The sequence below is a fragment of the Rhincodon typus genome, chromosome 30 (assembly GCF_021869965.1).
Source record: "Rhincodon typus isolate 14 chromosome 30, sRhiTyp1.1, whole genome shotgun sequence".
Lineage (NCBI taxonomy): Eukaryota > Metazoa > Chordata > Chondrichthyes > Orectolobiformes > Rhincodontidae > Rhincodon > Rhincodon typus.
In genome coordinates this window covers 31016780-31034500 of record NC_063361.1, presented here as the reverse complement: position 1 = coordinate 31034500, position 17721 = coordinate 31016780, and the positions used below count along the sequence as shown (strand labels likewise).

The following is a 17721-nucleotide window of genomic DNA, read 5'->3' as shown; positions in this document are numbered from 1 at the left end:
TGCGAGTGCTATGATTGAGCATGTTAATCAACTTTCTCCATAAAGAAAAACTGTGTGTTTTGGTTTCTACCTTAGCAAATTGTTGTGATTCTATTAACAATAGTTACTGGATGCCATGATCCCATCTGTAATAAAAGCTACAACTAAGTCAACAATATCTTGGAGATACACAGACCAATAAACATAGTACAAGATTTCTTATTAAAATTTACATTTGAACATTTATTTATAATATATACTGGACACATAATTTTTCAGAAATTGACTGCAGGTAGTTACTCACAAGGCCTGCAGCAATGATCATCATCAATCCTCTGATCTAGGTTTTGTCAGACTTTAAGGTCAAGGAGCGTTACTGCCAGCACACAGTCTGACCGGCAACAAAATCAAACCTCCCACAGAAAATCCAAACAGTATATCATTATAAACAATGTCAGACAATAGGGAGTGATTTTAAAGGCCATTATTTAATTATGGGATCTGGGCAATGACTTCCTAGAGCTTCACATTTTCTGTTTTTGTTAATTTGTTTTTGGACAACTATTTTAGTATTTCCATTTTGGCAGCTGGCTCTCACCGTGCATAACCATCTACTTTGCTTTGGCACAATCAAGCTCCCTATGATCTGACCCGTACTTTCATCCCAAACCACCAAATATTTGCACCGTACTGAAACAGTGTCCAGCTTTATTCCATTCCAGGAGCTATTTTCATGACTCAATAGCGAAGAGATCAACTTTGCATCTATTTAAGAGTTAAATCACAGATAACCTTGCGGTAACTCTCCTGAATGCAATGAATTGGATAAAAGTTATTCTAAACACTTTAGTCCCTTTAGTAAACAGGAAAGGGAGATTTTCATGGTAGGAGTCTGGTTTAGATTAAGGTCAAGTCTCAAAGGTAAGTGTCCAACTCAGTTCATTTGTTCCATCTCCCCTGCTATAGGGCATCATGTTAATCCCCTGATTACATTACTGCCTTTTAAATCACTTCCAAGTATTTATTACTCTATGCATTTTTAAATTTTGGCATAAATTACCCTTCAGAGACCCCTTCCCCCCACCCCCAGGCTAACAAAGGCTGATGGCCCATCATTCCCGAATGGGAGATGCTAGCTGTAATGAAAGGACAGTGACCTGGGAAGCCCCTTCAAAGTGAGTCACTGACCCTCTCTCAATCCCACTGAATGCCTTGGCCACGGCAAAATAATAATCCCAGTTTTAGCTTCGACTCGCTTCCCCCAAAGTGGCAAGACAGCCCGTGTCTTTTGCAAATTCAAGCTCCGAGATTGTAAACAATTGACTGACCAACATGGTCAGACAGACACAGCAGGGTGTACATGCAGTCTGAATGTAGAATCCAGCAGCATTCCTAATCAGTACAGTCAATGCTTAAATGAATGAAACAGTCTGCACTGTTGTGGAGGGAAGGAATAGATTCCACACAATACTCCCTTTAACAACAGTATAACAAGTTGGAGCTCTTGTTGCAACGTGGTAGTGTCCCAAACTCTGGGCTAGAAGGTGCTGATTCAAGTCCCACCTGCCCTAAAGGTCTGTAATACATGTCTGAAAGGGTTGGTTAAAAACATGTAGCTTCACATGTTTAGATAATCCTTCACTCACCTCCTCCCTGTCGAAAATTACTTGGGAGAGGTGAAATGGGGAGAGAAGGGTTTGCCATTGTGAAAGGGGACTTAATAAATAGGTACTACTAATTACCCATTAAATATAGAGAGAATGGGATTTAAAAAAAGAGCAGTGTAGCAGACAACATAACATCGCTCCCCTCTCCTCCCTCTGAGACCACCCTTGATTTGTAAATTCATGTAAACAAGGATGAGTGAATAAAAGGGCACATTCTCTTAGGATAAGTGGTCCATGTGTGAGCCACTTTTAAAAGGTTCCAACCTTTTAACTTCATGCTTCCATGCATTCTTGCGTGTTTATAATAGGATTTTACACATTTCACACCCAGCAACGTATCACCCTGATCTACCAAAAAGAAACAGATCTACAAAAGCTCCAGTGAGACAAGTGAGATGGCTTTGGCTGTTGGGTGGATTTGTCTCGTTTTAGCGATCAAAATCCGATTACCACCAATCCACTGGCTGGTTACGTTGTTGCAAAAAACAAATAGAGGTGTAGCTGTAATGCAAAATACAGACTCAAATGTGTTCATCGACAGTGTTAGTCCTTTAAAGGGTTAACAATACGCCATCTCTGGTTCGGATACCTTTGCAGACCCAGTACTGAGGCACTATAAATAAATAGGGAGGGGGAGACGTGGCATTGAATGTAAAATCCCCTCTCCTACGTAAAATGTTCAAATCAATCAACAGGAGGGAGGTGACGATGATCGAGAGGGACTGGGAAGGAGGAATGCTCCAAATTCTTATTCTTTTTTGGATTGACAGTCAGCACGACAAGATAAAACTCTCCAAAGGTTGAGGGGATGGTGGTAGTGGTGGGAAGAACAGGAGACAATTTAGCAAATGTACACATCACGGTTCCACTCCTCCATATCGCTCTGTTTCCGGGATAGGACCTCCTCGTTGTTTTGCCTGTAGCGCTCTCTGGCTTTGAGTCGGTTCCTCTGCTGTCTGTTCAGGTTGTCCCTCTCCTCTTCCTCCTCCTCCTCCTCTTCCTCCCAGGACTCTTGCCTCCGGACCTGCTGCCTTGAGATGCTGCACCAGCGAGCACCGGTACTCCGAGGCTCTTCCGAGAGCTCCGGGTCGTCGTAAGGGTCCATTTCCACGCAGGAGTCCCCTGGCTCGGTGTAGGCCGAGTCCCGGCTGCCCTGTGTCCCCAAGTCAAAGGTGTCCTGGCGGGAGAGACCCCGGGGCATGGCCCGCGGGTGGTGGCTGTACTGAGGCGTGGAGGATGACAAGCGATGGTAGGGCTGTTTGGTAGAGTCATTCCGATAGTCATGCAAGTCAGGAGCCGAACAGTCAATGCTTTGCTCTCCATGCACTAAGTAGGGACCCTAGTTAGTAGCAGCACACCATGCAGAGAGAGAATTGGGGAGGGGATGGGTTTGGGGAGGTGGAAAACAAACATAGGTTAACAATAAACAACAAGCACAGTCTTTTACAGCAGATTAATAATGCAGGTCAACAGCAACATGGACACACAAACAATCCCATCAGTTCTCTTTCTTTTAACGAGTTAAATACAAAGCTCAAGAAACACATTTCTTTTAAAAGAAACCTGCATTTTAGCAGCATCAGCATGGACTTCCACTGTTAGTAATTCTATGAATTAAGTTCCAATTAGACTAATCCAGAAATAAAACGGCAACTTAAAGTGAAGCATTTTCTCATTCCTGGTGGCCGGTGTAGGGACCTGGACCTAACTTATTGAGGATAGGAAGGATTAAGGACTTTGTATGGATCACACTTAGAATACAGGCGTGTGGGGTTCTGGTCAACGTATTATGAAATGGTTTGGAGACACTGGAGAGGATGCAATGAAGATTTACAAGGATTGTACCCGGAGAAAAGAAGTGGAGGTGTAGTGGTATTGCCACTGGATCAGGAATCCAGAATGCTGGAGTGATATTCTGAGGGTGTGGGTTTAAACCCCACTGCAGCAAATCGTGAAATTTGAATTCAATAAGACAAAAAAAAACACTGGAATTCTAAAGTGAGTTGACCATGTCAATTGCCATAAAAATCGGATCTGGTTCACTAACGTCCTTTGGGGAAAGACGTCTTTAGTGCTCACCTGGTCAGGCTTACAGGTGACTCCAGACTCACAGCAATAACCTAAACCAGCGATACCAACAAACACGTGCAAAAGAAAGTGCGTGGTGTTCCTATCAGTTAAGGAAGACAGACTGCTTCTCTTTACTTTTGAAAGAAATGGTGGTTGAGGGGTGACCTAATGGAGATCTTTAAAATTACAAAGAGGTTTTGTATAATGGATACAGAGTGTTTCTATTTTGTGGGGAGTAGCATAAGATTTTTTTTGTTTCTTTATTCGTCAACAGGATGAGGATGCTTCTGGCTAGGTGGCATTTATTGCCCAGGGTCAACCACATTGCTGTGGGTCTGGAGTCACATGTAGGCCAGACCAGGTAAGGATGGCAGTTTCCTTTCCTAATGGACATTAGTGAACCAGACGGTTTTTCCCCCTGACAAACAGCAATGGATCATGGTCATCATTAGATTCTTAATTCCAGATATTTTATGGAATTCAAATTCCACCACCTGTCGTGGCAGGATTTAAACCCAGGTCCCCAGAATGTTATCTGGATCTCTGGATTAACAGTCCAGTGATAATACCACCAGGCCATTGCCTCCCCCTGAGATCATTAATAATAAAGTCACCAAGAAATCCAAAGAGGAATTCAAACAGAACCTCTTTACCCAGACACTGGTGAGAATTGAGTAAAGTCAGGAGACAGACAGATATTTAACAGATTAAAGGGTTATGGAGTGTGGGCAGGAAAGTGGAGTTGAGGCCAAGATTGAGATCAGCCATGATCATATTAAATGGCAGAGCAGAAGTAAGGGGCTGAATTGCCTCGTCCTGCTTCTCATCCTTGTGTTGTTATGAATGAGGAACTCAGTCCCACAGAAAATGGTTGAAGTGTATAGTATAGACGCCCTTCTGTGTTCCGTGCAGAGGAGCAGCTGGAGAAATGGGAAGTGAATGTATTGGCATGTCCACATCCTCAAAGCAGCTGCAAGGCTACACAAATTAGATGGAACATTGATTAAGGGAGCAGTAGAAGGGAATGGTTGGTTACAGTGGTAAATTTAAACAAGGAAAGATGATTGAGTAGAGCACAAACATTGGCCTGGACTGTTTGTGTGAAGAGTCCTACTTCTGTGACTTACATCTTCTATAATCTTAAGAAGAAGAATATGCAATAGGGATTTGCTTTGGGGAAGTGGCACCAAATGGATGATATCAGCCAACCATTATATGTGACGTCTGATATTTATTTCCATTGTACCACAGTGGCAACAATACTGCTGCCCAGGCTGAAGCCAATTAACCAATGTATCCTTGCCCTTTGCAGCTGAACAGTATGGTTACCCTGTGTGAGACAGCACCATCTGCAGCACTGCAGAGAGCAACCATTGATTGCCTTGTCTGAAATTTGCTTCGACCTTTCAACAGGAAACAGGAAACCTGCAAGGGGCTGCCAAAACCTACCACTTTAAAAGTGTCATGGAAGAAAATGAAAATCTTAAACTTTGAAAGCTGGTGTCTGAATTTTTAACTTTACATTGAAATATAATGTACGCTTCACGTTATGCACAAGGCAAGAACATTCAAAATAGCTGGTGATTTGGGGTATAAATTAGGCCTGGGCAGTAGTCAGAAACAGGCAAAAATGAATCATGAGTCTGTTCTACATTTTGCCTTCAGTGTAAATCTAATGAATTCAATAATAGAAAAAAAAATCAGATGGACTCCATGCTGCTGATCCACGAACGCTTGCTTGATGCTATGCTCCAAGAGGAATACACACCAATTATCAGAAATTACTTTCAACTTTCTGAGCACAACCATCTCTGTATTGGCTAAAAGAGAAAGCCTTACCAATACCGAACACTGGGAACAAAAGACCAGAAAATGCTCTGAATGCAGAGGAGCTCCGTCAGTCAGGATTTAGTTGGACCCATAAGCAACTGCTACGATTTATGTTGAGTGAAACTGTCACTCTCCTTCAGACACAGCATGGTTCTGGCATTTTCTGTCTGTTGTATTTGCCCCCATCCGGACCACCCATGCTGCAGGCAAAAACAAGGTTTACCCAAGTGCTCTGAGTGGCATCAATCTATTTCTCAACGTCGTTTTCTGGGGCATAAAGACCATGGGTTCCCTCAGACGGAATCTTACCCTTGAGTTCTCTGCATGAAGGCAGGTCTGATCCAAAGGACCACAACATCCAACATGGGCACTGCAAGGAGGGAGGTCCCAAATCCAGCTGAAACCCTCCAGCGTCTGATTCAGTTTACCTCCATTCCTCCCCAAAGGACCCTGAGTTGTTCTGGAAACTTATACCTTTCCATGCGTGTTGTAACCTGATGTGGGGACACCGGTGTCGGACTGGGGTGGACAAAGTCAGGACACCAGGTTATAGTCCAACAGGTTTACTTGAAATCACAAGCTTTCGGAGCGCTGCTCCTTCATCAGGTGAAGTCACCTGGACAGTGGCTTCGATTTCTTTCCACCACACGGCTGGTATTTCCCTTTCTTACTGCCTACCAGTGGTTCATGTTGGAAGCAATTACAAGGTGATACTCAGCCTGTTTGGCCGAAGGAACTTGGAGCTTCCAGTTCAGGGGCACTGCCCACTGCATGGTAAGATCTCCTAATCTGGCTCAACAGCCCTTGACTTTGCTTGTATTCTCCTGGCCACACGGCACTGCTAGTCAATCTAAGGGGATCACTTTAATCTAACCCACAGTGGGTGGGAAACACACAGGGGAACTGTTTGACACCAATGGACAGTGCATTCAGATGCGTTGTGGAAGCAGCACTGCACCCAATCCAGCCAGCCTCCCTGACATCAGAGTCAGGTTAAAATTGATCCCTTTTCGATTTTACTCTTGTCCCATCGTTGGAACTAATTGGAACTTAAGGACACACACAGGCAACAAAGCAGGGAGCCACAAGACAAATACTCAAAAACCGATATTAACATTGTAAACTTTTGTAAAGAATTAGCTGCATCAAAATTGTAAGTGTACCTGAATGTGGGCACAGGCCTGCAGGCAGTTTGTATATCCCTCTGCGTGGAGTGTGCATGAAATTGTGTACAAGGATATGGGAAAATACAGGAGGTTGGCACAAGGTCATGATGCTTGTTTGGAAAGCCAGTACAGGCACAATGGGCCGAACGGCCTCCTTCTGTGAATTCTGTGATTCTGGATTCCATGGACATACCCAAATTTATTTTAATGAGTTGTCTCTACTCCCATATCAGCAGGGATAGAGGGATATAGGCTTTATTAGTACATAAATACACCTTCTTTTCCCTTTTGTATTGACATTGTTGTTTTATGAGGTTACTGGGCTCAATTCTTTGAGGTTTGAACTCCTCTGGTTGTGTAACAGTGGATGAGATGATGTAAAATTCCTTTGTGCCATATTGTAATGCAGCTATTAGTCAGTTTTAAAACAGGGCACAGGGGAGTCCTGTTTGATCTATTTGAATTTCCAAATGGCTTTTGATAAGGTGCTGGACAGGAGGCTGTTAAATAAGAGCCCAAAGTGTTAAGGGCAAGGTATTGGCATGGATAGAAGGATGACTGACTGGCAGAAGGTAGAGAGATGGCAGCTGGTGACTACTGGAGTTCCGCAGGGGGCAGAGTTGGGACCACAACTGTTTACGTTATTGTATAATGATCTGGATGAAGGAACTGAGGGCATTGTTGCCAAATTTGTAGGTGATACAAAGATCGGTGGAGGGATAGATACTGTTGAGGAAGCGAGGAGGCTGCAGAAGGACTTGGACAGGCAAAGAGAATAGGCAAAGAAATGGCAGATGGAATACTTTGAGGGAAAATGTGACGTTCTACACTTTGGTAGGCAGAGTAGAGGCTAGACTATTTTCAAAATGGTAAAAGGCTTTAGAAATCTGAAGTGCAAAGGGAGTTGGGAGTCCTAGTTCAGGATTCTCTTAAGGTTAACATGCAGGTTTTGTTGGCAGTTAGCAGATCAAATGCTATGTTAGTGTTCATTTCAAAAGGGCTAGAATATAAGGGCAGGGTTGTACTGCTAAGGCTGTATAAGGCTCTGGTCAGACTGCATGTGAGCATTTTGGGCCCTGTATCTAGGGAAGGATGTGCTGGCATTGGAAAGGGTCCAGAGGAGGTTTACAAGACTGATCCTGGGGATGAAGGGCTTATCATATGAGGAGCAGAGAAGGACTCTGGGTCTGTCTCAATGGAGATTAGAAGGATGGGGGTGGGGGGATCTGATTGAAACTGACAGAATACTGAAAGGCCTGGATAGAGTTGATGTGGAGAAGACATTTCCACTCCTTGGAGAAACTAGGACCCAAGGGCACAGCCTCAGAGTGAAGGGTCAACCCTTTAGAGCTGAGATGAGGAGGAATTTCTTCAGCCAGAGGGTGGTGAATCTGTGGAACTCATTGCTGCAGAGGGCTATAGAGGCCAAGCCATTGAGTGCTTTTATGACAGAAAGAGATAGGTTCCTGATTGGTAAAGGGATCAAGGGTTACAAGGAGAAGGCAGGAGAATAGAGTTGAGAAACATATCAGCCACGATTGACTGGAGGGGCAGATTCATTGGACTGATTGGCCTAATTCTGCTCCTATATCCTATGGTCTTACGGTCTCAGACAACTCATTAACCAGTTTATTACCAGATTGACAATATCTTAGGAGCTGGTCTGCAACTAGAAAATCTGGAAGAATATATAACTAGATTGAATGGACTTTTACAGTCACTCCTCTTATTCCCTGGACTTTTATGGCACAAGAAGAGATCTTTGGTTTATCATTATCTGCAATGTCTCTTCAAATGATCAATTCATCGAGTCCCATTTCACTACCAACTCTCCAGAGGCCTGCACATTCTTCCTTTCCAGATAAATGTTCAACTCTCTTCAGCAAACCTCAGTCAAAACTAACTCTCCCCACGCTCTCAGGCAGTGTCTTCCAGACCCTAATTACTCACTGTATGATAAAGATTTTCCTCATACCACTGTCGCTTCTTTTAATAACTACATGAACTTTGTGTTCTCTCGCTCGCCATCCTTTAACAAGTGGGAACGGTTTATCTCAATTCCTCTACAAAAAGGGACTGGAATTATTGCACAATTTGAATTTAGCCACACAAGCAACACATAAAATTAGCAATTTGACAGCTTAAAAAACTAGACTGATCTAACACAGCCACACATTGATAAAGTTTTAAGAGAAACTTAGACCAGCAAATGAGGGAGAAAGGAATAAAGGGCGATGTTGATAAGGTTAGCTGAAGAGGGATGGGAGGAAATCCGTACAGGGCACAAAGGCCAGCACAGGCTAGATAGACTGAATGGCCTGTGCTGCATGTTTGCCACAGATTGTCGCGATGGAAGGTGTAGATACATGGCTTAATAAATATGCAGACAAGTCTCTGATGTATGCTGTGATCTAACTGTAACCTTAGCAGTCATGTGAGAGAAACTCTGCTAGACGGTTGGAACTAGAGCAGCTTAGAACAACAATAGAGAGGAGGGCTCTTGTGGTAGTGTCCCTAGCCAGAAGGCCCAGGTACAAGTCTCACCTGCTCCAGAGGTGCATCATGACATGCTTAAACAAGTTGGTGAGGAAAATATGTAGACCGGCGATATCTACTGGAAGAACCTTGTGTATATGATATTAATAAATAGTTTGAAGAAACACCCGGAGGTCTGGCCTGAGCTTATCTGAACAGATGAACCCATCCTAAAACAAGGGAATTTTGATCAAAGAATGGTAAACAGTATGATTGTGAATTCCTGTGGGGTTCTTTTGATGCAATGTTCGATCCATTGGTTGGGTCCTCAAAGAAGCAGCTGTTTTCTCTGTTTCCCTCTGGTGTCCTGCTCATCACCTTGCCAGGGAAATCCCTGGAGAAATTCAAGGTGCAGATTCCGCGTAACAAATCAATGGTCTGCTCAGCCCTCTGCAAAAATCATAATTGCAAATGTACTAAACCAAAAATGATGTACTGGCTGAGATGCATAAAACAGCAGAGAGTGTATTAATGTAGCCACAGGACGTCCTGTGTCCTAAAAACTGTAGGTGTTAGCCTTACTGCCAAACTCATGGGTTTTAAGCAATTGCATGCATTAGCTGCCTTGAAAATGTTAATGAGGTGTGTAACCTCTGTTAAAGGGACCCTTTGAAACTTGCGAATAATATGGAGTTAAAAATGTTGCTTTTCTTTGGAGCTGGGAAGAAACAGGAGTCACAACTGCCTTCCCCTTCCTTCCCTTCCAACAGTCTGCATCAACCCTGCTTTCCTCCACTGTCTGCTTCACACCATCCCCACCTAAACCCGAGGCCCACTGTTGGTTGCTAGGCAACCCAAAATCGACATCTCTGTCAGAGTGACCCACAGATACACAAACAGCGAGGCAGATCACTCTAATTATTCAGGGGAGGACCCTGAACCGACATTTACTCAAGTTGAAACTGCTTGTGCCTTGCCTAATCCAGTCTCAACGTCAGGCCTGGACTCAATTTTATTCCCCTACTCTCAGGAAAGCAGCAACTCATGGGCAAAGTTGAATAAGCATTGAACAAGCCTGCAGGTCTGTTCTTCCCTTCATGCAAATTCTAGTAAAATTGTTCTAACCTCAAGTTTTCACAGGCAGCAACATTTAACCTGCATTCCACAGTGGAGAAGCTATTTCTGTAAGGTCTGCCTTAAAGTCATTCCTGCGCCTTCTATAGGCTCTGGTTCAGCCTAGTGAGCGCCTCAGAATAGGTGCCGCTGTTCCCAAACAGGGTGCTACAGCCCACCATCCACCTCCTCTCGGGCACCTCCTGCTGACTGACTCAGCACAGGCCATCTACTCTCAGCCGCAGTTCATTCCCAACCCCGGGAGAAAGCCATGAGTCAACAGTTGCAGGTGAAATTGCTGACAGCAGATTTCTCAGAACTAATATCATGCACAACACAGTTACAGCGGTATCGACTAACCCAGGAATAAACGGGCAAAGACCAGCTTGTTGCAAAAAAAAAGTATATGGACTCTACTAAAATTTTAAACCTTCAGTTGCATTCTTCTTTCTAATTTTTTCCTGAGGGCACTGACTCACTCTGAGGACGGTCTATAGTTAGACTCACGTAACTTCCTACTGAGTCCAGAGTTTGTCTTGGTTTATTCGCCTCTCATGAAATTGCCCCTCCCTGTAATACCTGGAACTTTTTTTGTTCGGTGACTATATGTCTGTAAGCTATGTTTTGGAAATACAAGAGCATCAAATACCTGGAACACTATTCTGAATTGTCATGGAGTTTTGTTAAGTAGCATACACATTAATTTGACACACACAATACTCAAAAACTCTTCAAATACAGAGTGTGCCACAGTGAAGGAGTGGTTAAACAACACAAAACTGTTTGAATGTTGAAAATGCTGAAGTATGTCAGAGGAGTGTGAGTCTGTTATTTGTTGTGGCCTACCCCTCAACATCTAAAATCTTACTCTCAATGCTTTGTAACCATTGCAATCCATGTTACTTTGCTGCAAGAGGTTTTGTCCTCTAAAGCCAGGATACTGCAGTTAAACATTGAGATTTATTCCAGTCTCAATCCATTGGGTGAATAATGCCACCGAAAGAACTGTCCATACACACTGTATGTACAAAGCTCCAGAGCTCACAGAGCAAACCCAGAACTCAAATGCACAGATACAAGGCATTGCATGGGTCCCCAGGAAAAGATACATATCATTTAATTTCTAGAATTCAAACAATTTTCAGAAAATAAAATGTATATCCTCCATTTACGCTAATCCTCCACAATATAGCAGATGACAGAGACACCTGAAAGGGTCAACTATGAGATATTGTTACGTATAGTACAAAATTCCTCTGCAGTTGCAATCCCTCTAACATGCATTTACTTTCTAGTTATCAGTCAGAGGTCAGTAGGCAGATTTCCCAAAGTGGCTGTTGCCACGTTCAATACTTTAAATGCTTGATTGGGAGTGCCTGCATTCTACAAATCAACACTGCTCACATTTAACAAGTATTCAGGAGATCCAGACACTAGTCAGGTTTGTCTGGAGTCTCTTTGTGACTTAAATAACCTCTCCGTGGACTTTGGTAACAACATGACTTCTGAGTTGCACTGCAATTTTGGCAAAAACTGAAGTTAAAGTGTAAATGTATTTTTAGTACTCTTATACCTTCTGAAGAGCCTCCAACATGATCTTACAATGTTGATGCTTCAGGCAATTGCTGATGTACCTCATGGTTTTATGTCAGCTCAGCTTGGTGTGGCTAAATACAAATCAGGGTTTGCTCACTCTGTACGTCACACGGACATCTTTTTCCCTCAAATACAACTCTCTGCTGCATGGTCTGTGCAGTCCAGCTCTAACTACTAATCGGGAATGTGCCTGAAGTAGAAATGCTGGCTCATAAATTGCATGCTGCTCACATGACACAAATGGAACAACAGAAAAGGAACCACAAACAATGCACCATTGACAAATGGGATTGCCTGTCACTGAAGAAAAAAAAGTGTCCCTTTCTTAATTGGCACCACTTTCTTTTCTCAAGTGTCATTTCTTTCCTTACCAAAAGAAAAATGCATGGTTAGCGAACATCAACATGCAACTACATTCTAGTAAAAAGGGTCACAAATTGAGACAGGAGTTGGGAAGACTTGTTTAAAGTAACACCACACCACTGTGCTCTCTCTCTCTCTCCTTTCTGTACATTTCATGGCTAGACTGTATCTTCTGCTTCCGTCTGCTGTTTTGTGGCTTCTTTGTTTTCATCGTCACTTGAGCCCCAGAAGTCAAGGTTACGCCTGAGAGAAGTGAGGACTTGTACCTGTAAGTTGGACACTGGTGCTGGACTGGCAGCTAGGGCAGCCGTTGCCATGGTGCGGTTCAAAAGAGGGTTGGGGGGGTTGCAGCTGGCTGGGTGGGTGGCCTTCCAATAGGCTTCAAGGTACTCAGCGAGGTGCTCACAAGCATCTTCCAATTGATTCTCGTCCAGGATTATGTCAAACAGTTCCTGCAATGGAAGAAAATGTTAGCAAACATTCAGAAGACTGAGTCCTCCTTTATTTCCCGACCTTCCATTGTCTCCGCATTCATCAGAGTCAATGGCTCTAATACCAGGCAACAAATACAACAGCCTATCTAACACCTGAGCAGTAGATGCAAGAGTCTTTTGATGCTGCCTTTCAAACCTGCAACCTCTGTGATCTAGAAGGACAGGATGCATGGGAACACTTCCATCGTCAAGCTCCCCAAACCACATCAGCCTGATGAAGAACCACATCACTATTCCTTCAGAGTCGCTGGGCCTAAACCCTGGAACTCCCTTCCTAAAAGCACAAATGGTGTGCCCACACCCCAAGGACTGCAGCAGTTCACTGCTACCTTTGCAAGGGCTATTTTTTTTTATTCATTCATGGGATGAGAGCATCACTGGCTATGCCAGCAAATATTGGCCATCCTTAGTCGCCCAGAGGGCAGCTGAGAGTCAAACACATGGCTGTGGGTTTGGAGTCACTTGTAGGCCAGACTAAGTAACGACGGCAGCTTCCTTCCCTAAAGGATATTAGTGAACCAGGTGGGTTTTTCCAACAATTGACAATGGATTCATAGTCATCACTGGACTCTTAATTCCAGATTTTTTTTACTATTGAATTCAGATTCCACCATCTGCCATAGTGGGGTTTGAACTCCGGTTCCAAGAACATTACCTGGGTCTCTGTATTAATAGATCTAGAGATAATACCACAAGGCCATTACCTCCCCCAGGAGAGGGACAGGCAATAAATATTGGTCTTGCTAGCAAGACCCACATCCCATGAATTTTGTTTTAAATAGTATATACTCCTGTCTAGAGAGGTGAATGCAGTTTTTGTCAGAGGTTAGGAATTCTGCAGTGAATAACTCATCTCCTGTCTTGCTGAAGCTTACACACCATTTACAAGGCACCAAGTCAGGTGTGTGATGGAATACTCCCCACTTGGCTGGATGGGTGCAGCTCCAAAAACACTCAAGATGCTTGACACCATCCAGGACAAAGCAGCCTGTTTATTGGCACCACAGCTACAAACATTCACTCCCACCACAACTTGCACTTGAAAAATTCACAAAGGCTCTTAGAGAGTACCTTCCAAATCCACAATCACTTCCGTTTAGAAAGATAAAAGCAGACAAGGGGCCAGCCACCCAGCAGATATTTGCGAACACCACTACCTACAGGTTCCCCTCCAAACCACTCACTATCTGGATTTGGAAATATATCGCCAGTCCCTAGGTCACAATCCTGGAACTCTTGAACTCTTTCCCTAACAGCGCTGTGTCTCTGTTCCACACAGACGACAACAGTTCCAGACGATGGCTCATTATCACATTCTCAATGGTCAACAGGGACAGTTAATAATTGCAAGCTGAGCCATCCAGAAAATGAAATATAAAATAAAATGGCGGTGAAGTTTCAAAAATCCCTAAGTTGGCAAATTCAGTCATTGTTGTGGACAACATTAAACTCATTATAAACTAGGGACAGGCAAATATTTGCTGCTTGTTTTGGTCTGAGTTAATTGGTCTCTGCCGGTGTGATGATGGTCTTGAGCAACCCATGGTCAAGGGAGGGAGAGAAGGAAAAGTCAGATACAGTTTCAGCTTCTGAGAATGCTGCTCGCATGGAATACCAGGTGCCTACCCAGAATCTCTGAACATTATTATTTTTGCTCCATGATGTTAGGAGCAAGGTACCAGCATTGATGGAGGATTGACTGACTGGTAGAAGGCAGATGGAGGGGATAAAGGGATGGCAGCCTGTGACTAGTGGAATTCCACAGGGTCCAGTGTTGGGACCACAACTATTTGCATTATACATTAACAATCTGGATGAAGGAACTGAGGGCATTGTTGTTAAGTTCACAGACAATACAAACATAGGTGGAGGGGCAGATAGTGCTCAGGAAATGGGGAGGCTGCAGAAGGACTTGGACAGGCTAGGAACATGGGCAAGGCAGTGGAAAATGGGCAAGGCAGTAGCAATGGAATACAATGTGGGAAAGTGAGAGGTTATGCACTTGGTAGGAAGAATAGAGGCATAGACTATTTCCTAAATGAAGAAATGGTTCAGAAATCTGCAGAATAAAGGGACTTAGGAGTCCTAGTTAAAGATTCTCTTCAAGTTAACATCCACGTTCAGTTGGCAGTTAGGAAGGCAAATACAATGTTTGCATTGAGATGGCTAGACTATGAGAGCAGAGATGTACTGCTGAGTCTTTCCAAGGCTCTGGTCAGAGTGTATTTGGAATATTGTGAGCAGTTTTGGGCCCTGTATCTAAGGAAGGATGTGCTGGCTTTGAAGACGGAGTTTACAAGAACGATCCCAGGGATGAAGGGCTTGACATATGAGGAGAGGTTGAGGACTCAGAGTCTGAGGACTCGGACTCGATGGAGTTTAGATGCATGAGTGCGGATCTGATTGATACACAGTACTAAGAGGCCTGGATACAATGGACATGCAGAAGACAGAGTCAGATTGGTTCTTAATTAGTGAGGGGATCAAAAGTTACGGGGAAAAGGCAGGAGAATGGGGTTGAGAAACATATTAGCCATGATCGAATGGCAGAGCAAACTCAATTGGCTGAGTGGCATAATTCTGCTCCTATATCTTATGGTCTAATAAGAATGAACAGTGCTGCTGGATGGCTATGTTTGGAAGCTCACTTCCCAAATTTTAATTCTGTTCACCACTGGCTTGTGGAACCAGAGCGGGCAAATGGAAATGAGACACAGGTCAGCTTCAACCCAACAGAATGTCAGAACAGTTATCTATGTTCCTATGTTTCTAACAGTTCCTACGATGCTGCTTGGCCTGCTGTGTTCATCCAGCTCTACACCTTGTTATCTCAGATTCTCCAGCATTGGCAGTTCCTACTATCTCTGTGATGTCAGAACAGGCATGATGGGCTGAATACCATTCCTCAATTCCAACTGAACACTGAAAGGTGGTCTGCAGCTCCAGCATTCACACTGAATAACTGAGGGAAACTCGGTGGAAGTTTGTGATTTGTTTGCCCTCTTGAGGTCGATTTCACCCTGAATGCACTGCCAGCTGGAAAGCAGAGTGGGAAGGTTTGGAAGGAACAGTGTGCATCCTTGACTATTTTCCCCCCGCTGCTGCCTGTTAATTATGTGCCAACTGTATTGTTAAGATGCACTGGTGAAGAGCAATGTTTAACAAAGCACTTTGAGCACTTGTAAAGAGAGAGTGTCATTCCTGGAGAGGAAGAACATGGTTGTTCACTGATACACTTGAGGCCTTTCATGACCAGTTGACACCACGGGGCCTGGAGTCCATCACCAGCTCTGGGAAGTACATTCAATTCAAACCTTTGTTTTTCTCATGATGCTCCCTTCAGTGGCTCTCAGCTCGTTAATTCATTGACTTGATTTGCTGCATTCTATAAATAAAGGAACTATTAGGAAATGGACTGTGTCTAATTTCAGACTTCACCATTTGACTTGGGCTTCACTGCCCTGGATTCACTAAAAGCTGGCAGGGTGGGACTGGCATATATAGTTCTAAATCCCCAAAACTGGTTAGCCCTTCTGTGGAGAGGGAAATGGCTGAATGCCAATTACTTTAAATAAAATGTATATTCACTGCCTTGTCCAAGCACATGTTTATAAGGTCTACCACAGAGATAACCGGTGCATTATTGTTGCCACTGAAGCAAAGCAGCAAATGTCTTATTCACGGAGTAAAGACAGCATCAATTAATTGGAAGAAGCTCTACAATATAAAGAAGGGCTCACTAGTGGGCACAATTATAAATTAGCAACACAGTATATATTGTAGTCGAAGGAAATAGTTACAGGGCTGTACAGCACGGAAACAGACCCTTCAGTCCAACTCATCCATCCCGACCAGATGTCCTGAATTACTTTAGTCCCATTTACCAGCATTTGACCCTTATCCCTCTTAACCCTTCCTCTTCATGTACCCATCCAGATTCCTTTTAAATATTGCAACTGTACCTGCCTCCATCACTTACCATGGCAGCCCATTCCATACATGCACCATTCTCTGAATGAAAAAGTTGCCCTTAGGTCTCTTTTAAGGTCTCAGCCTTTTACTATAGCTCAAACCCTCCAACCCTAGCAACATCCTTGTATATCTTTTGTGCACCCTCGCAAGCTTAACAACATCTTTACGATATCAGGGACACTGGAATTGAACACAGTATTCCAAAAGTGGCCTCACCAACGTCCGATAGAGCCACAAGATGACCTCCCAACTCCTATACTCAATGCACTGACCAATAAAGGCGAGCGAACTAAATGCCTTGCAAAAGATGCTGCACTGACTCAGAACAGAAATAGCAGCCCTCTCGCTGTGGGTCAGTCTACTGCAGAATGCTGCACAAGCTCATCATTAATAAATTAAGCAAGCGAGAAGCTTTGCTACTTTTTATTTTCTCTAGTCTTGTTTAGGATTTCTCAGCAACACTGAACAGAGTATCATCTCCTCCTCACGGTACCCCTCTGTTTAGACCTCTGTGTTCTCTGACCAAATCAGCCCCAGTTTACCAGATTCCTTCACGAGCAGACCGATAAAGAAGATGCTGGAGAAGTGAGGCCTGACAAAGAAAAACCCTGGTTAATCTGTGTGCCCCTCTGTTCAGGGAAACCCCTCTGTGTCTGACTGGGAGATACTTACCGGAGGACACTGGGCCAGTTTGTCTGATGCCACCATCTGTACGTTCAGGTGTTTGGCCTGGGACTTCCCTCGTGACTTTATAAGACGTTGTAAAACCTGTAATCAAAAATTCACCACACCAATTAATGTCATTTCACATTTTAGTGCACATGTATCACTAACATACTGCTGCTTCTCACTATAATGCACTTGTACAGCAGTAATCTCCAGCTCATTATGATAGCTTCTCACCGTAACCCGGATACATTACAACCCCTCACTGTTACACTTTCCAATACACATGGAACCTCTCACTGAGATACATAAAAACCATTGCAGATAGGA

The 17721-nt window shown here is 43.7% G+C and overlaps 1 protein-coding gene across 4 annotated transcripts in view; it reads right to left on the bottom strand.

Moving 5' to 3' along the window:
• Positions 1–225: 225 nt before the first annotated feature.
• cacnb1 (calcium channel, voltage-dependent, beta 1 subunit) overlaps positions 226–17721 on the bottom strand; it is a 254622-nt gene continuing 237126 nt past the window's right edge. For all 4 annotated transcript variants that reach the window (XM_048614763.1, XM_048614764.1, XM_048614766.1 and 1 more), the window contains 3 exons: positions 17398–17493; positions 12526–12711; positions 226–2985 (listed from right to left, as the gene is read on the bottom strand). In XM_048614763.1, the coding sequence (XP_048470720.1) occupies positions 2488–2985; positions 12526–12711; positions 17398–17493 (780 nt within the window). In that variant the 3' untranslated portion in view covers positions 226–2487. The remainder of the gene's footprint in view (positions 2986–12525; positions 12712–17397; positions 17494–17721) is intronic.